Here is a 17,317-nt window from a genome sequence, read left to right as displayed (position 1 = left end):
TGTGTTATGTTTTTATTCCTTCCAACGTTTGATGAATACTTGTATAAGTTATAAAGAAACCAACATATATATTTCTATTATCCTCATGTTTTCTTCTATATTGTTTTATTTTTTATGGTTCTTTGGCTTTAGATTTAGTCCAAAACTGCCTTTCCCATATAAGCAACTTGTTTTCTACGGCCCGTTGGCGCTCTTTTCTTTGAAAAAGCGATCGCTCTACTATGACTGTCACTACGCAAACACTGGGCATCTTCTCACTGACTGGGATTGTTTTGTTTCAGCACTTGTAAATGATTTAACTTTTGTGTCATGTGTACTTTGTGACACCTTGCTGTTCGAAATCATTAATCCCAAGCCCAGCCTGCAATTTCAATTGTTCACATAACGTTTATGAACTTTTCACCCGTTAGTAAGTACATCAACAACAAAAAATGGTAATTTTTTTAAGATTTGCTTTCTCGATAATGTCGCTCTGTTACTACCGACCTCACTTCATGCTAAAGCTGCGATCCAATTGTAATTAACAAACTTTTGGACCTTGTAGAAAAGGTGTTTAAATACACCAGCAGCATGAAAACAACGTTAAACGACGATGTTACAGAAATCAGTCAATAACTAAAAAACTCGGACCCTAGTAAGAACATTCTTCATGACTATCACCAGTCCTTTACTGGCATCCTGACACTGTTCATTGAATTCGTGGTTAGAGTTCAAGCTCTTTATGTTTTGAGAAAAAAGCGACTTTAGCGAAATTTGGCAACGTCGCAATAGTCACAAACAGTTAAATGGCGCATCTGTAAATTTAGATATTGCTTGTAAGGAAACGATTATGAAAGAAGTTAAAATAGTGTCAGACTGAATACGAACTGTAGGTCAAACCATTACAATAAAGGAAAGTCGTCGCTTGAATAAAGGAGAATTATTACAATGTCTTGATAGTGAGTGAGCAATAACAAAGTTCATCTGTGAATGATCCCAATAGAATACAGTTTCGCACAGAGTAAAAAGAAGTTGTTCAAGATTAAAAGTATTTCTTTTATGCGTACGGTTATGACTGTTAACTATAATTGTCCAGTTTAGAGTCTTAGAGGGTTCCACGAAAGGTTGAAAGAGAATTTGACTTAAAATAATATTTATCGGCAGGGAATTCCGAACTTGATATAATTTTAAGGTGAATTAAAATTACATTTAAAGTAAATTTTAAGGAGCGTAATTCATCTTGAGCATAAATAAAGATTTCCAGCACACATAACAAACTGAAGAGGTAGAATGGAAATAGTCATTAAAACATGGAGGTAATGGTCCAGATGACCAGTGGTAAACAAAGGAGAGTACCTGGGATTTAACAATATTATTAAGGTTTAGTAATTTGCGAGATTTGAAGGAGTTCTGGTTTCAGAAAAAAAGTTGTTAATTCTGATTCCTCTTTTTTCTGCAGCAATTAATGGTGTTAAAATTGAGGGAAAAGTTTAACCCAAAACATGGACGGCAAAAGTAATAAGGAAAAGATAAAGCGTAAGAATGATAATCTTCTATCGACAAAATACCTCACTTTAGACAAGATACCCACAGGTTTTGAAAGTTTAGGACGAAGTTCATCGATATGATTTTTCCATGTTAATTGGCGTCAAATGTTACACCTTAATACTTTGGAATGAGAAAATATAAATTTGGCTAAGCGGTTCTTCTCTTGATTTCATCCTTTCGGCAATCATGTTAAAGTTAATGGCACACCAAATTAGCAATTAAGGGCACAAATTATTTATCAGAGGTATGTAGCGTCACTAGTATGGACAATTACTTCATGCAGATATGAACATCAGTACACAAGTATTCGTCCTCTGATTAGCCTATGCTGCTTGAACAAGTGTTTCACTCTTTTTTGGCGTGCTGTTATTATCCTGGGAATTGTTTTCTTTCTTTCCCTGGAAGTTATGTAGCTGCATTTTTAAGGTAATCCGTGACGAGTTGTTAAAAAATATGACTCTTTGAAACTTTTTCTCTATAAATTTTTTTCCGGTGAATCTTTAAATATATATTTTTCGATGGACATCACGTTTAAGGAAACGACTATAAAAAGATCTCTGGAGTGAATTAGATTTACCAATTATAGTCTCAAATTGTAGGGGAATTGCTATTCTCGGAAATCCAGGGGCAGTTAGAAATGGAAATCAACTGGGCAAAAGCGGCACGAATGAAAAGTTTGTGAAAATGAACGACAGGCCATGACGGAGCTACAATTGCGTGTCGAGCAATTTTGCACCATTTTGAATTTTGAGCCATCTTGTTTAAGTTAATGGCACCCTTAATTGGTAGTTAAAAGGCCAAAATGTATATTAGAAGAGACATTAAGAGGACTGTATGGTAACCAGCGAAGGGAATAAACATTTCTAATTAGGTATTAGCAAGCAAAAGAACTCCAGTTATTGTGATAGCAACATGCTTGCTTAAATGAAATATTTGCAACAAAGTAAACCGTGCCTGTTTAGACTATACTGCATGAAATATTAATAAATTCTTTTTCTGTGTATTATGATATAAACTGGTAATTGGTTTTGAAATCTTACAATTAACCCTGGAGGTTTTGTTACAAAAGCATGAGTGGAATTGTACTCTCGGTCAGTTATGAATTTCTCCAATTGAATATATCATAAATCTTCCAGTCTAAGTAAAATGACAGAATTCTTAATTAAAAGTTCATGTTAAGAACATCAGCTTTACAAAAGGTGAATACAGTAATTTACCAACAGAGATATTTTAAGACTATTCAAAACCAATCTAAGCGCGTTTCTAGCTCAACTGACGATCTTACACTTCCATCTGTAAAACGAAATTGAGGAAGGCAAAGAACTTGCCACCATGCATGCCTTCAAAGATTGAAATAATTTAGATAGAGATTTAAGAAACTCGTGTACCATATCCGATTTTAAATGTAAACTGAGTTTGGAATCATTCTCAATAATGTAATTTCTTTTTCTCTCTGTATTATTTTGGTTCTGGAACATATTTTATTCCTTTATTCATGTGACTAGTGATATATTTAGAACAGGACCTCTCTTTATGTATATCACTGGTAGGCGAGGGAGCTTCCTGTAATAAATGTTATTAGTATTTACCATACAAGTGAATAGTGCTTTTCGCGCGCTGATTGGTTGCCTCTGGGGTGATTAGCAAGTGCTATTCACCTCTGAGCAGCCGGCGCGAGACTTATTTTAAAATTTCCGACCGCTTGTCACACATAAAATAAAGTTTTGGTCCGCTAATTATTCAGCTTGTGTGGTATATACTAAAACAATTATTCACCTCAGTGTCGGTGAAAGTGATAGATATTTACCTCCACTTCGGTGAATAATTGTTAATTATTATTATTTTACAACCGCTATCGTTAGCAGCCAGTTTCAGTTACTGGCAAACCGCAGTTACATCCCCAATAAAGCATTAAAATAACAAGCTCTTATATCATGAACAACCTTTCCCGAATTAGGCGACCACGACCGCCTTTGGTAATTAGAAACCTGCCTTGTGTCTTTGTTTTCAAGCTCTCCTGAGCCTCTCCACCACTGAGAGAAGTGAAAACAAAAATAATTTACAGTGAGACTGATTGCACTTATTCAGCACTGTAATGTGAAAAAAGTATAGCCAACTACTTCCTCTCAAATTTGCATACACGAAGATTTTAGCACGTTGCTGATGGGACGGTAGAACTGTATACTGTTGATTAGAACACTGTATTACTGATCCTCTGAAATGCTACTATTTCTCGAAGTTAACCAACTTTTACCTTTTCGGTGTTTTCTCTAACAATTAGAGAGCTTAAGTAACGACGACGACGACGTCGAGGACGACGCCTAGTGAAAAATGAATTTACATTTTACAAGCAGAATTCGCCATTGTCTAGATCTGTTCTGTACGCCGATGGCTCTAAAAACGGGCTCAGGCTAAATATGCATTGAGAGCCGTCAATTCCAAATGGAAATGCGAAAAATTAGCTATCGTCGACCCGTTCAGTAGACGCACAGAACGGCAAAGAAATGCACAATGATTTACAACGCACGTGCACAGCTATTGGTTTTCTCGTTAAACCTTTTGTTTGGTGACGTTCTCGTTGCCGTCGTCGTCGTGGTTTGCTTAAGCTCCCTGATGAATTCTCATCAGCGAAGAGTTCCATTCGCCACTGCTTTCAAAATTCAAGGTAGTCAGCAACAGGGCTTCGACTGTGCAAGTTCGAAATTAAAGCAATCACATTTCAGCTTTTACTTCTATGTGATTGCTCTAAGAAGTGCTACCTGCATGGCGACTGGTAACTATATCGAAAAGTCTTACAACCATTGTCATGCAAGAACAATTCACAACACAGTTCACAGAATGACGAAAAAAAACCATGCTTAAATTTCACATTTTAGTTCAGTTATGTGCCAAGGAAACGGTGTAAATAACATTGCTTTGTCATTTTTCTGTTCTTTTTGCTTCCAGTAGTAATTACACGTTAATTCTAAATCAGTATTGTAAGTTACAATTCTTCCTCATTCTAAAAAGTATGTGACCAATATAAAATGCATGAAAATCTCTGAAGGCAGCAAAGAGCAGTTCGCAAACTGTATTTTTTATTGAGTCAGGGAAAAAAATGTTATTAAACGAGGCGGCATTTGTTTGCAGATGGTTATTAGCCGAATAGCGCCTTTAATTCTCTATCGGGTAAAGGATTTACCGGTCGAATGTTGAGATTACTGTTTATCACAACACATGCGTATATTTATTTGGGGAAATAAACAAAAGCTGTGTATGGTTTTCACACTGTTTGTTATGCGCTCTGAGTCATGCCGTACGATTTTCCTTGACCCTCATGCACCTGTCTCTCATCCCACCCTTCCACACTAGCCAAGTCTGGACAGCATGGTTTTTAATTCAATATAAATCTAGTTGTAGATTGGTAACCGAAATACGAAATGACCAGCCAAGAATTGTCGAAATTCAATTTTGCCTGACTAAGTTCTTATGCAAAATGTGTTATTGAATAGAGAGGTTGGTGCTGTGCCTATTGACAAGTTGTCTGACAAGAAGCACGTTATGCTGTGAATCAATTCGCAGCATTTTTTCTATTGTGATAATTTTGTTTTGTTGACTGTTGGATTTCCTGTCTGAACCGGTACAGCTGAGTCCAGAGTTCTGCCAATACTTTAATTTAGCATTTCATCACCACCTTTAATTATAGAAAAATTGGGCTTCAATTCCAAACATTTTGTTCGTACAACTGACTCAAAGCCTTCTTATAAACTGCACAGGAGGATTATCAGAATTTTGTACTGATTTCGTGGAAGAATATAGATTGTTTACTAAGTTTCTGCTCGTATAGTCGGTGGCACCATTTTACAAGCTGAATAGACAAAGCTCCGAAAAGCTAAGGGGTGCGTTAGACAATTGCATATTTCATGAAACACTACGCCTTGTCAAAAACCGCAAGCAAATTGCAATTAGAAAGTTTGAAAAATTTCCAAAACTTGATTAAATCAACCATCACTTACAAAGCTAAAGATGAAGGTAAAACTGACTTTGTTTCCTACGACAGTAAAGACTTTAAAAATCTCAGCTGTCTGTGTTGATTGTTAGGAGAACGCAGCCTTAAAATGCTAAAAATACCAATTCTCTTGTAACGAACAAGGGAAAGTACCAGGGAAATTGAGAAAGGGTTTCAACCCACTCGTTACATATTAATAAACACGAGTAGTTGCCAGAATGCCTATCTATTCATCTCGACAGGATACGCGTCTAAATCTAGAAACAAGTCAAGAAAATGAATGTCCTTAGACGAGAATGCATTCAATCGACACTTTCACAAGAAAAAGAGATATATATTTAGTGTAATCCTTTTCAAACACTTTCATCACATGCTTTTAAATGCATCATATTGAATTTGTTATTGAGATCGTAAAAATAGGTTTTCGAAATGAATAATGAAATTTTAGGAATAGGAGAACATTTTGGCCTTTGATAATGTTTGCCATTTAAACACTGTTTTTTAATTAAGATGATACTTAAATACTGGAAGGCGGTAAAAAAGGCAAGAAAACGATCCATTCAATCTTTGTTTTGAAGTTAGTAGACGTCCGGGAGGAATTATCCGCATCGGATGCTTAAATTCAATGGCTCTTTGCTTTTTCCAAGCCATGCATCTTTGGACATCCGCCATATTTTGGGAGCTTAAGGGTTCACCTTTGTTTTGGGAGTTCGCAACTGAATTTTGACACTGTTGATTGCAGGCGAGTGGGACAGGTGTTTCCGAAGTGCCAACGGATGAATTCACAAACATGAACTGAACTGTTATAAATTCATTTAAAGGTCTTTTTTTGCCATGTTTCATCCGTTGAACAAAGTTAGAGAATCTTACAATAGGAGTGAAATAAATAATCATTTCCATTCTGTTCGCACTTGCACTGGTAGGAGTTTCCTTTCATTATTTGCTGCAACATATAACATTTGTTATCTTTGAATAGAGAGGTACATGCGCTTTCAATTTAATCTGACTATATTTTGTCGTGTCTAGGCTGTTTGATATTCATAGTTATAGAATGAAAAGATCGCGACCGATTTTCATCTTTACGTTCGGTTACTCCTGTTAACATTGCAATACTTTTTACATCTTTCAGTTGCACTTTAACAGTTGCCACGCGGCTTTGAGAGGTAAACCAAAATTCCTGAAAGAAAATAACCATATATTTCCCCTTCTGCTTCAAGACGAAATCGATTTCATATCGAACGAGGTTGACGAAAGGCAAGAGTATCAAATAACAAGGTAGAAAAATTAAAGAAAATGATACAAAATTGCTAATTTTTGTTGTCAAACCGGGCACGCAATAAATTATGATATATATCATATATAGTATTTTAACATGCTTGAATTGAAGAGGAATTATTTCTTAATTTACGGTGTAACTGACTTTTGTGTTGGATAACTTATCACCAACGGCTTTATTGAATAATACTTTCATATAAGAACGTTTTAAGGAAAATTGTTTCCTGACAATTCTTGGCGAGCAGATTTAGACTTCTGTTCTTAATTTACAATTAGGACTGTATTGTTAACCTAATAATGTGTCGTCCGTTAAACCCAACTTGGAATGGGAATATAAGAACTCTGCTTTAAATTTTTCAGGTTTACTTCCTAAATGCAAAAAAACTAAACTAAATTATTCGTCTCCATATATTTTAATTAAATTGCCAGTGAATATTTTGCAAGGGTTGTTGCGGTTATGTAAGGCTCACATGAATTTTCGGTGGCTAACTTTTTGTCTGGATGGCTGGCAAACACGAGCCGCAAAGTAAAAGTGTTTGAGGCATCATTGTTTTAAGTAAAATTCATTCAAACTGAAGTCAATAAACATCGGGAGAAAGTAAAACAACTTTACCTGCTTTTGAACCCTTCCTGAAACCATCAAATTACTGTCGGGAATTTCAGTCTTCGAAAGTCAAAGTTAAATTTCCTCACATATCCGTATGGATATCCGTGATAAGTGGCCTCTGTCTTTCAAACGTATCGCGACACAAAATGAAATTTTATAATTGAAAAATTGCTAGTTTAAAATTTCGGTGTGACCTCAACACTCTATTCAGTGAATCACAAGGTGTAGGTTGTCGTATTGTCTTTCCATGACATAGATTCTGGTATCTGTTTTCTCTAAGACAGGTAGGGGTATTTTGAGACATGAACTTTATTGTCACTTGGTTAAGCTGTGAATTATTTCTTACAACGTTAAAGAAGCGTGAACTGCTGAATCTTCAGCTGTTGCTTTATATTAGTGTAAGTGACACAACTTTTTTCCGAAAGGAACGACTAAGAAACATTTATGTGATATGCCAGTAGAAAGATAATCGATCGCGAAACAAGCGCTGTTCTAAACCTAAAATGCAACAACGATATTCCCTCACACCCACATTTTCTTTTTCCAGGATGCAGTGCAGCTCGTGTACAATTGAATTAAAGCTACTAACAATATTACAATCGAATAAATGCTTTTAAAAAGACATGAAGTGAAAGTATTGGTATACATCAAATTCATGATACTTCACATCGAATGTGCTTTGAAGTTACATAGATTTGAAGAAAAACGATCAAGACATATAATTTACTACGATAATCAATCATGTCTTCAGATATAATTTACTAGACGAAATATTTAACAAATTGACGTTTACAGGCCTGTTCATGATCCGTTGCATCGCTTGCTTGTTCTAGCGAGGCAGGTTAGCTCCGATCTGGCTCTGTGAAGCCATGGGACATTGCCCGTGTCCATAGTACGACTTGTAATATGAGTTTTGGAATGGAGAAAACAAGGGCGCTTTCTCTGTGGCTCGCTCGGACATGGAATGCCCTTGATATCCAGAATTTGGAGGAACCAAAGCTACTGGTACATGACTGTGGTGATAGTCACTTGGTGGGATATGAGGGTCCTGGCTGGACAAAGCGTAGCCGCTTGGGATGTATGGACGTTTAGCTACCGTTGCTGTGGGAGCACTTACCAGCGGCATAACGAAGGCTTCGCTGTACGGTGGAGGAACGTGTGGGCTCAGGTAGTGATGCATTGGGTAGCTGTAGCTGGGTGAGAGTGCGTCAAAGTTGGAGCTGTACGCAAATGTAGCATAGGTGTCCTTGCTACGAGCGCTCTTGTTCTTTCTTCGACGAGGCTTGTACGAGTAGTCGGGGTACTTCTGGCTGTGAATTGATCGAAGTCGTTTGGCTTCCATAACAAAAGGTTTCTTCTCCTCATCACTCAAGCGGCTCCACTCTGCTCCCAACAGCTTGCTGATTTCGCAGTTCAGCATGTTCGGGTACTTGAGAGCGAGTTTGCGTCGCTCGGTTCGCGACCAAACCATGAACGCGTTCATTGGACGCTTGATGTGTTCATCTGAATCTGCCATGTCGCTTTCCGTGAATTTTGTCTAGGCTTAGCTCTTGGGCGCGTACTCAGGGCTGTCACAGGGAGGTGCGTTCCGATGAAACGCAGAAAATGAAACTGGCGTTGTGAGAAATTGACACGTTCCGCTTTCTTGTCAGTGCTTAGCAAACGGGAGCAAGGTGCTGCGGTTCTGTCACTTCTCTTTTGACCGCTTTCAATATCGCGCGTCTATCAGTGGACACGAGCGAAGTACAATCCTTCTAATGCCACTTCGAATTTTCGGTACTTGATATAGGAGAGGCTAAACAATAAATTCAATGAGATCGTGAATTATTAATGTAGCTCTGTGCGAGCAGTTTACGCGCCATGTTCAGCTGCAGGGATGTGAAATACAGCTGGCGCGGGCGTAACAATGGCTGTTTAATGGGCCTAAATTTTGCTCAAAACACCTATTTAGAGACCCAAACTTTTCCGCAAACTACAAAAAATCTATTAACTTTGAAATTTAAAAATAACTCTGGTGTTCTTTTCGGGTAAATCGCATTGTGCAACATAAAAACTTAGACGATCTTGATAATGGAGCTTAGAACAATACATTCAAAACATAAAAACAGATAAACTTGCCAAGATGCAGTTTTCATTTGTACGGTTAACTATTTTTGATGCTTGTGATAGATTCTTTTTTCAACATATATTTTGGTATTCAATCCTGGCTGACAGCTAGCTGGTACAGGGATTCAGTGTTTAAAGAATAAGTAAAAAATACACAATGAAAGAGACAAAAAATTGTCTTTTTCATAAACATGTGTCACCAGAATAAACGGTACAAAATTAAAATTGAAATTGAAAAAACGAATCTCATAAAAGCGATAAAACTGTGTTTTTAGCAAAAGGTGTAAGTAATGTTAATCAATTATTTTCACTTGACATTGTGCCCTGAACATGAGAAAATTTTCCATTTGAAAAGGTCACCAGCAGACGCTTAGCGAAAGTCTCAGCGGATTACTCTTCGTATATCCGGGGCGATGGAAGCTCGGTGCATGCATGAACTTGCTTTCATAAAATGTTTCGATTCAAATTGAAATGGAAGGCTGTTCAATCTTATTCAAACATTGATGTAAATTTACTTCGATACTTTGAATGGGAACGATTTCTTGTTGGGGAGGATACAGTCATGCAAGATTTAAGAATGAGTGCAATATAGGGTTGACACGAAATCACTGAGGTTTGTCCCTCGTTGAAAACCAATTATCAAGAATTCTTCCCTTTGAGTGGTACCTGCTGGCTGTCCTTTCATTAACGACCGTGTACAAAGGCTAAATAAGCATAATTAATAAGCGCGAGACAGCACAGGCGATAGGCTTTCTTAAACATTGTTTATGAGTGGTGTATCCGAGGAACGATTCCAAACCGTTTCCATGCTTTTTAGAGGATCAGTCCCGAGGGGTTAGTTCAGCCGCTGTTGGGAGTTTCTCCAGCATTTTTCTCGATGCGTAACATCCAAATTGGTGTATTTCGGAGAACAGTTGTTGATTACACGTGATTAAACAAGGAGTCACTTTTGTGCTAATTTGAATTTCAAGACCAAGTTGTTGTGCGTGAGTGTATGTTTTTCTCACCGACGTGATGCAGTAATATCTGTGTACACAAAGCCAGAAAATTTACTACCTTCAACTTAGATGGCGCCTAAACAAAGGAACCGTTTAAGAAAATATCAGCCTACATGATTTGTTTAAATATAGCTTGAGATTACAATTCTTATTTCACTGCTGATGCGAGTCGAGAGGCTTGCAGACAACAAAGGATGACATAACATTGTACGAGAGAAGCATGCAAATGTGAATGACTACAAATATCTAGCACAGAGAAAGCAATGAACCGAGTACCCTGAAATTTACATTAAGTAGCTCAATCCACGTGCTTTAGTTTTGTCAAACACAGAGAGATGTTGCTTTCTTTTTAATTTCTATTTTGTGCTGTTATATGATGCACGGACGTAAAAGTAAACATACTTTCTTGACTTTCACGGCGTGAAATGTACAAAGTAAATTACTCAAATGATACAAGCATGCCGCGATGACGAACTGTTCAAATATATATTTAGGTCGTTCTGGGTTTCATATTAAAATCGTTAAATCTTTTTATGCTTCGCATTGTTATGTAAAATGAAATGAAAGGAAACTCTAAAGTGCAAAACCATTGCCATTCTTTTAAAATTGGAAGCTTGTAATGAGAAGCCGAAAAAGTGATTTTAATAAAGAAGACTGGTATAACCTGGTTTGTTAACTCTGCAATAAATACTGGAAGTAATCATTTCAAAAGTGTTAGGTGCGTTAACGAACAGATTAAAATGTGTGTCAAGATGGAGACTCTTGGAGTTAAATAACACACTTATCAAGACCTTGAACCGGGTTGTTTTACAGTTTAAATAATAAATTATCACCAACGAGGCGTGGCGGTGATAAGGATTTTAGTGCCCGCTGTTCGCGGAATTCAGGTCGAATTTGGTAGAAAATCGACACGGCAGCAAATGTGAGAAAACACGCTTCTGATAACGAGTATAAGAATTTGGCTAAAAGCCCATACTTTTGGTTTAAGACGTGCCTGCGGTTAAAATGCACGCTGGTCGATTTTGATAACATATCATGGACCAGAACAAAGGTTTGAAATTCATCTAAGTTCTAACCAGATACATTGGTCTTCTCTGTTCTGTAATTTCGAGTGATTTCCCTCGAAGGATGTCATTATGATTACATGGAAGATACCTTCGATGAATCACCTTGCAAACCTATTTAAAAATTGAGAGGCGTTTCCTAACATTTAATTTCAATCTTCTCGACATTGTCTTTTCCATCTCTCGTTAATCGGCGAAATTTTTGTCCTTTTCTTTATTATCGGTCTTATTGGATACTAGCTGTTATTAAATAGCTGATTGCAACGTTCGTTGCTTTTGGCAACCATTGTATTTCACTGAGTAAGCCTTTTGAAGAAACTAAAAGGTGCACAAAATCATAACCTCATAATTAACAGCCAAAGCGAGTTTCCACTTGTTTAACACTAGTAAATGGATTGTTATATCATATTTTAAAAAGCGATTAGCCTTTAGGCTTTTCTCATATTATAATTACTCATAATCACGTGTGGTAAAGCTTTTCTTGTTAAACCTCGGAAGGAAGGACAAACAAATATATAAGCATAATCAGATTTCGTCGTTTTGCAGCCTACATTTTGTAAAATTCCCTTGAATTACCGTGCGTTAGATTTTGCGTAATCAGATTGAATGGGCTTCGAAAGACGCAACCAGCCTTAGTAATTCTCAGTTGCCTGTTGTATTGTTTCATGGACGTTGCTTTCAATAAACTAATGTTATTCAAAATGTCCCATCATTTAAAATTTGCTAATGTTTTTCTTTATCAGACTCATTATCAAACCAGCTAGGCAACAGCGACATATGTTTGTAAGAATCAATGTTAAAAATAATTGTTGTTGTTTTCTGGTATTTCTGTTTTTCAAGAGCTTAGTCCGACTTGGCAATTTTTTCGGACTTCGAACTGAAAACTTTCTAATTTGCAACGGTCGACAAGCTTTAAACCAAGGCGGTTCAATATTTAGATTTGCTCTTTTGATATAACAAAACATTGTATAAACAACATATCATAGGATCAATATCAGTGGATATAATTCATGTTTAAATGCTAATGTCTTTTTAAAAGACCCTACTGAAACAACAGGCAACTTCGTTCAAACCCCTTTTTGCGGAAAGCACTAAAAGACAGATGGATTTTAGTTGCAAACAAAGGAAATGACCAATACTACTACTCTTGTAATATGTGCGTTTCTACAATGTTAATCCAGATTTTACACACCCCATGTGGGACGCGACAAAAAAAAGATAATTATATTATCAGCGTTTTTGTGTCTGCATCCTCAAACTAAAGAGAAGAAAACAAACAAATACCTAACAGGGCAAAGCGTTGGCTAGAAAATGGTACGTGGACTGGCGATGAAATCAGAGATAACTTCACAAAAGGAAACCTTTCCATTAAACAATGAACTGTGAATGTTTCTTTCCGCTCGAGAAAACAAAACATTTTTTCAGCCGCTTCGTTGGAAATGGCGAAGCAATTAGCCCTTTTTAAAGATTTTTTTTAGGATCAGAAATAAAACTAAAACACTCAATTGAATCTCATTTTAATCACATTATAAAGTCGATACTAAACGCGCTCATTCCATGAAAAGGCCGCGATGCGACACGAATGTAATCAAAAATATAAGCTGACAATGTTAAGGTGCTCACTTTTACAGGCTCTAACCCAGCGATTTCACTTATCCTCTGTAATATACATACTGATAAATGAACTATCGTATTAAACCAAAGTTTTCTTTGTTTCTAATAATGGTAAGACCCACGTGAACTGTTGTGAAAGAGATGATTGTACTCGTCAGACTCGCCTCTCACTTCTTGCAGTTGTTTATAAGCGCATCGAGTTACACCAAACGGGTTGCGCTTTGATAAAACACAAAAGAGCTTCAGGATTTCGTATCAATCGGGTAATTGCAATCTGCTTCCATTTGTCTTCCTCCGTCTGGTTTCATGGTATAACTCGACAACGTTCAAATTAAACAACTTTGGAAAAAAGCCTGTCTTCTCAACATTGAACTTTCACAATATGCACGTGGACAACCATGAATACAGTTGAATGGCTTGGGTTTTATTTTATTCTCTTTCCAGGCCGACTTGTCTTCAGTGACTAAAAGGATTTAAAATTAATTTCGTTTTAGACAAACATTGTTTTCTCTGGCCACGCGCTTACCTGCCTCGCTACTGTGAAGTTCCCGATGAAAAACAAACGACATAGAAAAAAATATTACTTGAAAGTACTGAACGTTTGGTAATTGAACAAATACATGTTTCCTGCTTTTCTTTACACACGCGGAAACTTGTTGTAGCATACTAACAGTTATAACGCGTTTAATTAGAAGTTTACTTTGACAAACGGTTTCGAAAACAAAGCCGCCATTTCCGTCGTAAAACAAGCGAATTTAAAAGTTGGTAACTCCTGGATAGTAAGATAGAATGCTGTATGTACCTTGTAAATTCGAATGTAACTAGGTATCGAGGTGAAATACCAAGGCCTGTTGTTATTTATTTAATGTACGGACAGAATGTAAATGTAGCGACTTTATTCTTTTATAGTAGCCAGGCTTGCTAGCATGAACATGTATAGCTTTAAAACTGACTTCCATTGACATACGAGGAAATAATCAGTCATTTGCATCTTTATCAAAGCAAATTTTCTAATAAAACAAACAGATCATCCAAATGGCTGTATTTTATACGTATAGTGAACATCAATCAGAAAATAAAAGGGAGCTGGGAAACTTCCTTCCTCCCCGAGTTTGCTGAATCAAAAATCATTGACCAAATGCGTGTCTGTAAAGGCCGTGCCAGTTTTCAGTTTTCCCCTGACCAGTGGAGTTATTCTCTTCACTCTCTGTTCCACCCTAAACGGGGAAAAAGTACGGTCGTTTAGTATGCGAGCAACGTGCTTGTGTCGTGTGTGTAACGGACTGGCCGGGTGAGTAGTTGGCCTATGAAAAGGTTTCTTCTTTAAATACCAGTTACGACTAGGTGAGTTAGTGTGCTCAACAGAGAAGGACTTTAATGTTGACATCGATATTTTAATTTGGGATCAAGAGTGAAACCGACTTTTTAAGCGAAGAAACGCGTTCGACATTCAGTAACAGTTAAGTCAACCCTAGATCTAGAGGGTTCGTATATAATATTACCTCTCACTGTTTTATTTCTCCGAATGATATCAGTTCTTTTAAAGTATGACCGAAGCAGATTTTCTTTTGAGCCGAGCGAGTTCTCACAGCATCACATTACAGCCTTTATTTTTCATCGTTGCTACAATTCCCAGTCTCAAAGCTTGTCCATCTAGCGGAAATGTTAAAAAAATTGTCTTTCTTCAGTTTCTTGCCAGCCAACTTCCATATACAAGTATATATAGGGATTCTAAGATGCAAAAGCACGTAGCTGGAATAAATTCAACGGATGCACACCAAGCAGTAATGTAAACAGTGTTCTGTTGGTATATTGTCATGCAGTTTCAGTGCAACGTGGAGTCAAAATTATTTTTCCAAGCGCCCTTTTCTTTCTTTTGTTTAGAGAGTAGAGAGCTTCTAAGCTATAGATAACAGTTTTAGCTCGTTTAAGCCAGAAAATGTTTTGCCTTTTTAGTGAACGTGTGTTTTTTCACGCCAAGCCTCCTTAACTTACAACATCGTCCCGCGACTAATAATAATAAGATTATTCCTCTCGTTGTACAACTTTAATTTTAAACTTTACCTTATAAAGTCAGTACGTTGACACCTCCAGAAGCTTGTTTTCCCAAAGTCTCTCCGCTGCGATTCGTCTGTGTTAATTCTTGCCGTTTTACAGTCTGTAAAGATATCGCCAATTAGCTCAACAAGCGGGACAATAGTTTCACGCCTTATCAAACATTTGACCGCGTTAAAGTGTGGGAGTATGGGGAGATAAATGTTGAGCGTGCTATTTTGTCGTAACCAGTCTTTTTATTGATTCTTTCAATTCTTAAGACGATGCAACAGAAAGAGCAGGGAGAGCTTTAGATTACAGGAATTCTGCTTCTCTGGGACAAAGGCAACTGGCCTTAACATAGAGGACTCGGTAATAGAGGTTCGGCTTTTATTGGTTTATCAAGCGCTTTCAGTGGGCCAAGCTAGGATGCATAACGTGAGTAAAATAATTGTTTTGAAAGTAACCAAGAGTCATGCTCTATATGACTGAATTTAATCGAAATCTGTAAAAGATATGCCGATTTTAAGGCTTAAGATCATGTCTGTTCAAACTGTTTTTGATTTGGGTGCATAATTTTCTTGAAAACGCGATGACAGATAAGAGTCCGAAATAGAAAACGACCACTGAAAAAAATTCCCGTAACACACCCGTTTATTATTGTGATTACGTTTGCCCTTAAAGCATGTTTGAATTTGAATAAATTAACGTTTCCACTAGCTACGACTTGTGCCACCCCTATTAATCGGTCACTCCCATTTCCCCGAGGGTGGCCACCTGATAAGGGTTCCCTCACTTCGACTGCATTATCGAAGAGAGTATGCCAATTTGAATAAAAGAACAAAAGTATTTCTTAACAGAGCCACCTTACATTCGTCTTTCAAAAACCAAAATAAAGTTGACAAAAAAAACAAAACAAAACAAAACAAAACAAAACAAAAGGAAAAAATAAATAAATAAATAAACTAAAAAAACTAGTACTTGTTTTTTTGTTAATTTGCGTCGAGCGTCATGCAGTAGCTTAAGCGCTCAGTTTTAGATGCTACATCGCACAAACTAGAATTGAGTTATCCCGGTGTGATTCTGACAAGGGCCTGACGAATTCGGCCATAAAAACGGACGTTTACCTCCCCCATGAGATTTGACTATGAAGCATGAAGGTCAGTGAGCCCTGAAGGCCATATTTTTGTCGTCAAAACACTTTGCTAATAGACAATAAGTTAAGAATGAAAAACAATCAAGTGGCCACCGTTTGCGTGATGTGTTGTCAGTGTGCACGTCCAAAGATCATGATCAGATGGAATTTTGCCTAAGCAACCTAGAATTTTAACATATTAGTTCTTAGTTTACAGAGGCACCGTCTGGCGTTTCTCAGCTGTTTTCTGCATCTGTCCACACCCATATCATGCTGACCAAACCTGATCGCCTTTTCCCTAAGCAACGTACCACTTCAAAACAAAGTGCTGCAAGTTTATATACACGACATTTTTTTAAAACACAGCCGTATTTACCTATTTCATAAATTGAGTTCAATATAGAATGTCAGAAGAGCTGTTTTGCATTGGCAGCACTTTATGAGAGAGTGAAAGTTAAACATCTCAATGGGGGTTGCTAATGGCGCACCATGAGATGGGCTTTTAACTTCAGCTCTTTGTTGATGCTCAGGCAATTAGGAGCTCGCTATGTTTGTTCCACCTGAGAATTATAAATAAAGCTGGTTTGGAGAACAAATCCTACATAAAATCACAAAAAGAGCCCTTTTATTTTCAAAGCCTCGGAACCTGCAACAGTAAAATATTCTTAATTACACCATATGTCGTAGTTGTTCAAAGTTATCTGAGTTTATCGTAGACGGCTCCCCTTAGGTTTTTACAGAATCAGCTCTGAATACTCTTGCTAAAGTAGAAGAGTCATTTCACAATAGCTGAAATGCATGAGAAAAATCAGGCTTTCTGGACAGCTGTATGTTGCGAAAAATACACTAGAGAAGTAGATTTAAGAGCATGCATGGCTTTAAGAGTGTCCCTGAGTTAATCTTTGTCACTAGATCGTCACGAAAGCGATCGATTGGCGTCAAAGCTAATATAACCAGAACATGTGTTGT

General features: G+C 37.2%; 1 protein-coding gene and 1 long non-coding RNA gene across 2 annotated transcripts; both read right to left on the bottom strand.

The window, feature by feature from the left end:
- Positions 1 to 7,688: 7,688 nt before the first annotated feature.
- Positions 7,689 to 9,200, bottom strand: LOC110056399 (transcription factor sox-3-like). Its single transcript, XM_020762869.2, has one exon. The coding sequence runs from the start codon at positions 8,911 to 8,913 to the stop codon at positions 8,227 to 8,229; it is 687 nt and encodes a 228-aa protein (XP_020618528.2). The 5' UTR covers positions 8,914 to 9,200; the 3' UTR covers positions 7,689 to 8,226.
- Positions 9,201 to 13,582: 4,382 nt separating this feature from the next.
- On the bottom strand, positions 13,583 to 15,426 carry LOC149097882 (uncharacterized). The gene is made up of 2 exons (XR_016203772.1): positions 15,244 to 15,426; positions 13,583 to 14,396 (listed from the first exon to the last, which is right to left on the bottom strand). It is a non-coding gene; the product is annotated as an uncharacterized LOC149097882 (long non-coding RNA).
- Positions 15,427 to 17,317: the final 1,891 nt, after the last annotated feature.

Source organism: Orbicella faveolata, unplaced genomic scaffold, assembly GCF_042242905.1.
Source record: "Orbicella faveolata isolate gen_17 unplaced genomic scaffold, um_ofav_v1 contig_46, whole genome shotgun sequence".
Taxonomy (NCBI): Eukaryota; Metazoa; Cnidaria; class Anthozoa; order Scleractinia; family Merulinidae; genus Orbicella; species Orbicella faveolata.
Note: the sequence above shows the minus strand (reverse complement) of the source record. Positions and strands in the feature narration are given on the sequence as shown.